Source organism: Zerene cesonia, chromosome 14, assembly GCF_012273895.1.
Source record: "Zerene cesonia ecotype Mississippi chromosome 14, Zerene_cesonia_1.1, whole genome shotgun sequence".
Taxonomy (NCBI): domain Eukaryota; kingdom Metazoa; phylum Arthropoda; class Insecta; order Lepidoptera; family Pieridae; genus Zerene; species Zerene cesonia.
Window position 1 is genome coordinate 6,545,491 of NC_052115.1, and position 9,952 is coordinate 6,555,442.

The window sequence follows — 9,952 nt, forward strand, 5'->3', positions numbered from 1 at the left end:
AGAAAAACGGGTGTGAGTTACATACATACATACATACAAACATACAAGTGAAGCTAATAAAAGCGTGTTAAAAATAGCGGAAGTAGTGAGGACATTATGATTTATATGAATTTGTGTTTCCGTTTCATTGTTCTTCTATTAATCTTCTATAATATAAAACGTAAATATTTATAATTATGATTATCAAGCTGAGTTCTGAGTTTCTTCATCGCCATTTTATAGCATTGTTCTAGAAGAATCCCAGCCATTGTTACACTAACTTTATGCAATGAATAAAAAAAAATCTTCAATGAAATATATAACCTTTAATTGCAAAAACATAATTTAAGCATAAATAACAATCACGTAATTGTCATGCTAACCAGAAAAAATAAACCTAAGGAAAAAATTCAATAATTCAGTATATTTATTTTACTTCAATAAAATAGGAGATGATGATGTAAGCCAGTTTCTTTGAATCATAGAAACGTGGTAATTACAACAATACGCATAAGTAAATTAGACCAAGCGGAGAGAACAAAAAATACATGCTTCTGATACTAATTGAATACTGTTGATTGAAAAGTGCTCGTGGTGGCCCCCTGATGTATATATCCCGTTCCCGTATGCATCTGTGTGTGTGCAAATGCGTGGTAGTGTGTTTAATGTGTATTTTTATTTATTTTTTTTTTAATCCTTCCGCACAATTTACATTAAGAAGGTTACATTTTTTTTGAGTATTAGAGCATGATCATACAGCGAAAATAGATAAAGAAAATTATTGAATTCTGTTCTTATCGGGACTATTGTCCTTATTAGATATACACAAGAAACACCGAACCCGGATGAGGATAAGGTTTTAATTACTTTTGTCAGTTTAGTGTGTTAAATTGACACTAAAGAAGTCGGTTACATACAAGCGAGCTAACAAACTGAAGCTAATTAAGGCGTGTTGAAAACGCTATAAATTGAAAACATCGTGTCGTTTTTGAAGAAGTCGCTTGAAGAACGTCTCGTTTTCATTAAGTACACAGGCCTCATCTAGAGATTAAAATCAAAAAGTAAAATAAACAGCCGAACGAAAAATCTACTTTGACTTTAGTCTCTAATACTAGAAAATTTCTAGAGCTCCAGTGTTCTATCAAGATGTGAATTTATAGTGCAGCAGCACTAATACAATGTGTTATCACTTATCATTGAACCAACCAGTTATTTTAATGGATATTAGAAAAAAACAACAAATACCACTGTCTCTTTCTTTTGATTTCAATAACATGAAATAGAATTGTATTGTCTGACTTTACAGCTGCTTGGTCAGTTACCGAACCTTATCTCTAAATACACAGTTACACGTTACGTGTTTTGAAATATTTATCGCTTTATGAAGCGCAATGATAGCATGACCTTTAGTACTGTACATGAATACAGCGACATCCATAGGTGCATTGATACGTACTGGGTCGTGTTATCGTACATATTTCGTATCGCAATGTTTTCATAATAAAGAATTATGCATTACACACACGAATATTTCAACGCCGCTCAGGCAGTGCAGTGTAATATAATCTAGGTCATAATCATTGGAGCGAGAAGGTCAAATTTGATTGACTGATCCTAGTCTCATGAGGCAGTAGATTTATAATAAACTTACTCTTTCCGGTTTTGCCCACTCGTCCAGATAATACAGCGTATTGTTCAAGTCATTGATGAGGTATTCGACTTCAAGCAGCACGGCTTCCGTTTTGCTCCTCCTGAGGTCCTTCTGTAGCGCATCCACCATCGCGTTGTAGTTCTCCTTGTACATCCTGGCTAACGCATTCAATTGTTTCCTTCTCCATTCTAGTGATTTCGTAACTCCACGGTTGAAAGCGTCCCGCGCTTTTTCTACCGCCTAAAATGTAACAATAATAACATCGTTATTCAAGATATTTTATAGGTCATGTTTTTTTTATTACGTACATATAGGATTGTGGGTAAATTAACATGTAGTTAAATGCAACTATTAATTAATTTAATTGACTAGCAACTTTGTTCATATATCTATAACACAAAAAACATATATCCATAATGTGAGAATTAAACAAAACAATTCATCGCACGTAGAAATTATGGCAACTCGAAGCTATTAACATTATCATTACATATGATCAGCTCGTATAATTTACCAGACATTAATGATTTTTTGTAAAAAAATGCACTTCAATATTACCTCGCTAATATTCACTGGTTTTGGCTTAGTGTTGGTTATCGTACCTGAAACAAATAAATATAGGTAAAAAAAGAACGAAAAAAAAAACACACGCTTAATTCATGAAATAATTGTATCGTCACCAATTGCTCATAAATATATAAAGTTTGAATTAAATTTGTGCGTTTACAGCGCGTAAAAATCGAGAATTAAACAGTTGGTCACATACAAATAAACAGGTGAAGTTAACAAAGTTAACAAAAAAGGAAATTACATGACAAAAAAAATCAATTATACTACAATCATTTTAAAACAATATATTGAACTAATTACTAGTAAAAGGCAATTTAAAACAAAAGATAAACATTCATTATAATTGTTTTTAATACCAACATAATTATTGTATGATAGATATAAACTTTCACAAAGTGCAATCAAAATCATTATCCTTAAAGAGTATGTCTTTAATGAAGATTTAATTCTATTCCATTTATTTCTTTCAATGTGGATTCTCAGTAGCCTGTTTTAATTGTTTTTAAACTATTATAAGAATTTATAGAGTAGTCTCTTTATAGTATTGCTTGTTTAATGGGACTAATTATACACAAATACTACTCCTCTATAAAAACCCATAAATTATTAGTGTTGCAAATTGTAAAATGTTGTAAATTGAAACATAAAAAAAAATTTGCTTTTTAAACATTGAGTTCCTATTAAATTTCTTTTAACAAAGGGTTTTTGGGAATTTCCATTATAACTACAATATATCTAAGTAAACATTTTTAAAATGCTGGAGCGGGTAATTGAGCAGGTGGTTTTTTTTAGCTTAGCAGATTATTGGTGATATTTGCAGTAACAGGGCCTCAGAAATGCATTGCTTTTTTAAGAGGTAAGAGATAAGGAAATGACGAGTGGAATGGACTTGGAAGGATGAGGAAAAAGATTTACAATCATTACGAATATGTATGACTTTTTATAGCTAAGTAATCCATTATTTCTAAATAATGTAGTAATGTAGAGTTATGTAATTGCAACTTTACAAAGTTATAATTAAACTTTTTTGTTCATTGTTACATCACATTAGGTGATCCTGAGATTAGAGCAAACAAAATCCGCACATATTACCTCTATAGAAAATTATAATTTCAATGTCATTATGGTTATATATTTTCTATTGGAAGCTAAGAAGCAACATTGTTATTGATATTTACATACATATTATGCACTTTATTTCATCTGTCAACACCATTCATAAAATTGTTGATCTAAAGGAAAACCACAGTGTAAATACTAATTCAGTCATATATACGTAAGAAATATATTGCTTATGATTGTGTGGTTTTATTGTTACATAATATTTATAACGATAATGTTTACAGCATATGACTGTTAAAAGTACATCAAAATGTTAAAATAATTGTTGCATTTTGATAAGAACTAGGTGTGCAACAGAAAATCTGATACAACAATATTTTTTTACTACATATGTATGTGTAATGATGAAATGGAACTATATACCAAGAGTCTAATGAATTTAAGACAAGTGAATTATCATATACCCTTATATTGCACTGATGTATTATGTATAGCACTGATTTATTTCATCTGATTCACTGATTGATTTTGTTGACATTAGGTGATGAGTCTTCTGTGTCTCGCCAACAGACTTTTACTTGTTAGTCCCAGCCAAGAATCAAACCCAAGACCCTTTGGGACTACAGTCAAGCATTATTACCGAGGAGGTATCAATAACATTAAGGCATTAAAAAGTGTCAAATAAACACAACCTTAGTGCATATAAACTACGCATAGCCTTATTCATTGATCCTTTCCCAATTTCAATACAAGCTGTTTATAAACAACACTATCAGTTGATCATCAGCCCATCTCTGTACAGGCTTTGTTGATTTAAAACAGACAAATGAACTGTCCATGTACTTACATATGTTATATGTAATTAATCATCAATATCTTTAATTGCACAACCATCTATATAAATAATTATTTATAATCAAACTACATAGTTAGTATTGTGATGTTCGTTATCATTAGATTTAGGATAGTTAATAGTACAGTTTTAAGATAATTCTTTTAATAAATACATACACATTAATAAATAAATAAATACACGTTTTCTGAAAAAATCATTTTTAAATTCAACAGAAAAGGTCCAATTCGATTTAATAAATTGATGTGGTTAATGTTTTAGTATTCTCAAATAATTAAACTTTATTACTCTTCGTCGAATAGTAACGTATATTTACAATCATTGAAATGCACAAGATATTTTAAATAAAGATTTTTCGTACACTTAAAATTATTATTGTATACCTTCACTTTATTTTTAATATTAATTTTGGTTAACTTAACAGGAAAAACCTGTTTTAATTGACAAATATTCCAAATAGGTACATATACTATCTAACAATCTTTTTATGAATTTCCCTAGAAATATAAATTTAAAACTTACCTAACGTCATTATAACTCAGCAATCACTTTATTTGATTTAAATTTTCTTCCTATTCGCACGAAAGTACACTAGAAAGTCCGGTTTATTATTTATACTTTTATTGTTTTCAAATGAAAATCTCACGCGAACGATTGCGAGACGTGCGGCACTGAGCGAGTTAAACGACTAGTAGTTACGTATATCGAAGAATGAAACAGCGTAATAAAATTATCAAAGCAACTATTTGATAACAAGTTTTTAGAAATGTAAATGAATGTTACCAAGTTTTACAGAAACCTAATATCATAAAGACTACATAAAAGACTACAGATTTCTTGATTTTTATTATGACAGTTGACACTGACCAGTGACCACAGAGCAAGTTTTATTATTTCTTCGATTATGGCAATAAGTCAGAGCAAGTAATTTATAATGAATACGTTCAAAGTACTAAGATATCACATCACTTATCTTTTATTAAAAGGTAAGGTGTTAATAATTTGGCCTGTACTATTTATTAGCTATTAAAATTGTTAGGTATACTATATAGATACACAATGTTAAGTATATTGACTATACGGAAGTTTTTACATTGTTATAACAACAGGTAGGTACTCATTTTCAAAAATTATAAGTCATGTTCTATATAATATTATATATTAGCTGTGTCTCGCAGTTCAAACTACAACCCACGTAGTGTGCTGATGCTATGTAGCCTAGAGCCTTCCTAAACAAACAAACTCTCCAACTTTATAGTATAAGTGTAGATTATCTCAATCAATAAGTACCCTATTTAGGTGGAAAAAAATAATATTCAAATATAGAAATGCATTTATATTAATTTATGCCTAGGTCACAGGCATTCCTTATCAGTAAGATGTGATAAATTAAAAAAATAAACTGAATAATGTACATATATAAACTGGGCTTCACATAAATAAAAAGTACTTTGCCAACTACTCACGACTTCTCTGTCGTATTTCGTTAATACCGGTGTAAATCAAGGCAGTATCCTAGGACCTAGTCAATTTTTAATAATTAATAATGAGAAATATAACTAACTACTAAATATTTGAAATTTGCTGACGAAACGACACTTTTCGACGATTAAATGTCGAAAAGCAGGTGACTATGAAGTGTTACATAAGATATTGGTAATTAATATTTATAATGCCAACAAAATGAATTAGCTTTTAATATTTCAAAACGTTAAGTAATAACCTTTTAATCGAATCTGTACTTTGATTATTATGATCACATAGAGAGCACTTGTTGGATAGCATACTGTATTATACGACAAATGACTAGATCTAATGACAAATCACTACTGTATATTATAAAACAAAGTCGCTGTTTTGTCCCAATGTCACTAAGAATGTACACCTTTAAAACTACGCAGCGGATTTTGAGGGGGGTTTACAATTAGATAGAGTGATTCAAGAGGAAGGTATATACTTTTTATGTATAATAATATCTATTAAACTACTTTAACGAAATTAGTGCGTGCGAAGCCGCGGGCAAAGCTAGTGTTCTATAATTGTAATGTGTATATTATGCTCTCGTGCATAGTATCTTAAAATATAATGTCTTAATTTGGAATCCTCCTGAAAGAAATATGCTTTTCTAATAGTTCAAAAGAATGTTTCTCGAGTTATGTTTCAAAAACTTTATGGTTTTATTTTTATTATTTATTTATGTAATAAGATGTAAAAGAAACCAATATAATTACTGCACTATCCACTTATAGGTATATTTGACGATGCCGATGTAGATATAGATTGATGATAAGAAAATATCGTGCAAATAAAAAAACAGACGACCTCCTCCTCTGCGGACGACTTTACACTAAACAAGGTTTTTAAAGGACCTTTTTTTGTATCGACATGACGTATCTAGTATGTATTGTAACAATAAATCACATATTCGGTTGTTGAACCTACATGTTAATTAGATTACATTGTTTTCGTTGTATGTTGCGTGTGACTTGGATTTAAAATTAAAAAACTTTTTTAAATAATTAAATTTCAAAATTTATAAGCGTACCTAATCTATTCTACAGATAACGTAATACTACTAGAATAGTATTGTATTATGTGTGATAATACTATGCTAAGTGTTATAATCTAACGTGTTAGTATTTTACAAACTCATTTGCCTGGTTCCTCTAAGTTACTAATATAAAATAGGTAATACTTAATTTGTTACGTCAAATTACGTGGAAAATCAACATATGCATAATTTATTTGTAAGGCGCTTCTATTTATGTGGGACGTCAAATCAATCTCAAAATTATAGTGAGTAGAAAGGAAATTCTTGAGATTAAGGTAGTTCAGGACAAAGCCAGTGAGATGGTTTCAGGGGTTTAACCCCTCCTCTCCCCCAGGATCTGTAAGTGCCCGTTAACGTTTAAGAAAGAAAGAAAGCTTTAAATTTTTTTGATAAATACTTAGATGCGTTAAATTGGAAAGTATAATTGTTAAAAATTCAAGATCAGCTGGGCTCATTTTTATATACATATATTTTATTTTAAGATTTCTTTTTATATTTTTAATACGAAAAACGTCTTACTGAGACTGGGGCGAAGGGTGTGTTTTTTTACAACTTCCAATTTGAATTTCGTTTATGTAATGATTTTGTGTTTGAACCAAACTATGTCATAAAAGAAGTTTCACATATTGTTAAAAATGTTTCATATTATATTGTCTGTTTAGCGTCAAGAAATCAATTTATTTGTATCTGGTCCAATGACGTTTGAAACTTAGAAAGGCACTGCGATTATTTTCATACGAATTCCACAGTCATTATAATAATTTTTAAGTATCACTTTAAAAAATACATAATAAAAAATACATTTTAAAAATACATGCATTGAATTCGTTTAATTGATCTTATTACTGCAATAGCATGCAACCTTATTATTGTCGCTTACCTTCTGCAACTCGATGGTCGACGACATTGGAGTTTGAAATTTTTATGAAACCTACTGATGAATATTTCGTATTGTATGTTATCAGTATTTCATTACATATAAACCTCAATTTCTTTGTTCGGATATATCCATTTCTATCCTATCCTACTTATATGTACTTACTAGTAAGTTGTATAATGATGTATGAAATGAAATAAATAAATAAATAAATAAATATTATAAATGCGAAAGTTTGTAAGGATGTGTGTGTGTGCTTGTTACTCTTTCACGCAAAAACTATTGAACCGATTGCCATTAAATACGGTACGTATACAGCTGGACAGCTGGAATAACATATAGGCAACTTTTAGTCCCAATATTCCTACGGGATACGGAGTTACGCGGGTGAAACCGCGGGGCGCAGCTAGTTAATAATAATAATTGGTTCACCTAGTTAAATGTTATGAGGTAACAATCACAAAAATACAATTGAAATGAGCCATCTCCTTATTTAAGTTGGTTGAAAAATTACAATTTGTAGTCATAATATGACAATTTTTTTTCAATGTAATACAATAAAATAAATTATAATTATTGTAGAAAAATTCAGAATTTTTTATATGTCTTGTTTAAATTTCTCTCAATACCTACGTAAGTATACCCACAATGTGTAAAATACACACAATATAAGCACCTATTATGCAATCTACGATTAATATTTTTCCGCCAACCGCAGAAATAAAAACCGCACAACATGACATCTGTCATCACATTTATTACTAAGTTAAATGCTTTTTTATGTGTCATGTCCAATTAATAATCTTTACAATGCAATGTGCACACAACAGTCACTGAACAATGGCAGATGACTAACAGAAGATTGAACGATGATAATTTTGTTCCATGTTTCGTTGCTCGACTGTCATCGCGGCCTACTGTTCACAATTTCGGGCGGGAAACATCATTCAACAAACATCGGGGAACATTCGCAAACGAACACGGTGAACGTGATAATAGTGTGCTCTCCAAATTCAATGATATTATACAATCCTATCCTATCCTTCCTACTACTACTACTATCCTAGCCTACTTCCTATTCTATCCTACTAATCCTACTAATATTATAAATGCGAAAGTTTGTAAGGATGTGTGTGTGTTTGTTTCTGTTTCACGCAAAAACTACAGAACCGATTGCAATTAAAGTTGTTACGTAGACAGCTTGACAACTGGAATAGCCAAATTTTTATCCCGATATTCCTACGGGATACAGACTTACGCGGGTGAAACCGCGGGGCGCAGCTAGTTATTTATATATCCTGGCGATAAAATTTAAAAAAGAACCGTCGCCGTAGAATACGGTGGATGTCAGTGTGTCGTTGCAATAGAGCAATCTAAATACCTATTTAATCTGTCATCATGAGCAAGGATTCTTTTTATATATTTATAGATCTCTGAAGACTCAGTATAATTGAGTTATTTATGTACTGCATTTATTTTTGTTTTTCAAATTGTATGTGTAAACAGTAAGTTTGTGCCCTTTGTTTCACGTCCGAAAAACTTCTAACGCGAATCGTAAGACAAAGCACAACGCGAATAACGTGTGGACCGTTTACATATGCGTGTTTTGAAGAAATATATAATTTGAAATATTCAATACAATAGACACCCAACAATTGTGTTTTCATTTGGTTGCGGTGTCCCTTTTAGATAAGTATTTGATTACTACATCTATAACAATCAGTGTTACGTTCAGATATATCAATAACATTGAAGTTAACCGCATCCTTTAGCTACCAAACTCATGAACTGCAACGATACATGAATGCAAATTGTCTATAATAAATGAATTTTAGTACAAGCTTAGCGGCACTAAAGTATATCAAGGAGATCAAGGATTGCCAGCTCAAATAATGTCAGGGTTAATGCAGTTATTTTGCACCTTAAATGGATAATTCAGTGATAAATTTATTTATTATTTTGCATTTATTTAATGACGCCTTAAATGTTTTTAGTGAACTATGACAGATAGGTAAGTGGCTATCATGATTTGCATCGCTGCATACTTGATTTAAATAAAAAAAAGTTAAAAGTTTTTTTACTGTTTTGATAGTACGTAATAACTACATAGTATAAAGTCTGTCTGTATGTCACAACTTTAAAATTGCACATTGGATAGAGTGATTCAAGGGAAAGGTTTATATGTATTAACATTTATTAAACTGCTTCGAATTTAAACCGTGCGTAACCGCGGGCAAAATTAGTATGTAATAATATGCACTATAATATATTACATACATTATTAAATATTTTCCATATGATGGTGGTGTAACTTACGAAGAAGCAACTAAGTACACTGGTCGTCAAAAAAATCGGCCCACCTGCATTTTTACCGCAAATTGTGAATTTTTCTCAAACTATAGAAAAAAT

The 9,952-nt window shown here is 30.5% G+C and overlaps 1 protein-coding gene across 3 annotated transcripts in view; it reads right to left on the reverse strand.

The window, feature by feature from the left end:
- Positions 1–9,952, reverse strand: part of LOC119832101 (aldehyde dehydrogenase, dimeric NADP-preferring) — a 40,865-nt gene that overhangs the window by 17,019 nt on the left and 13,894 nt on the right. For 2 of the 3 annotated variants that reach the window (XM_038355721.1, XM_038355720.1), the window contains exons 2-3: positions 2,189–2,232; positions 1,631–1,870 (exon numbers count right to left, since the gene is read on the reverse strand). In XM_038355721.1, coding sequence (XP_038211649.1) covers positions 1,631–1,870; positions 2,189–2,232 — 284 coding nt within the window. Of the gene's footprint in view, positions 1–1,630; positions 1,871–2,188; positions 2,233–4,637; positions 4,940–9,952 lie in introns of those variants that run through there. The other variant, XM_038355722.1, reaches the window with a different exon arrangement.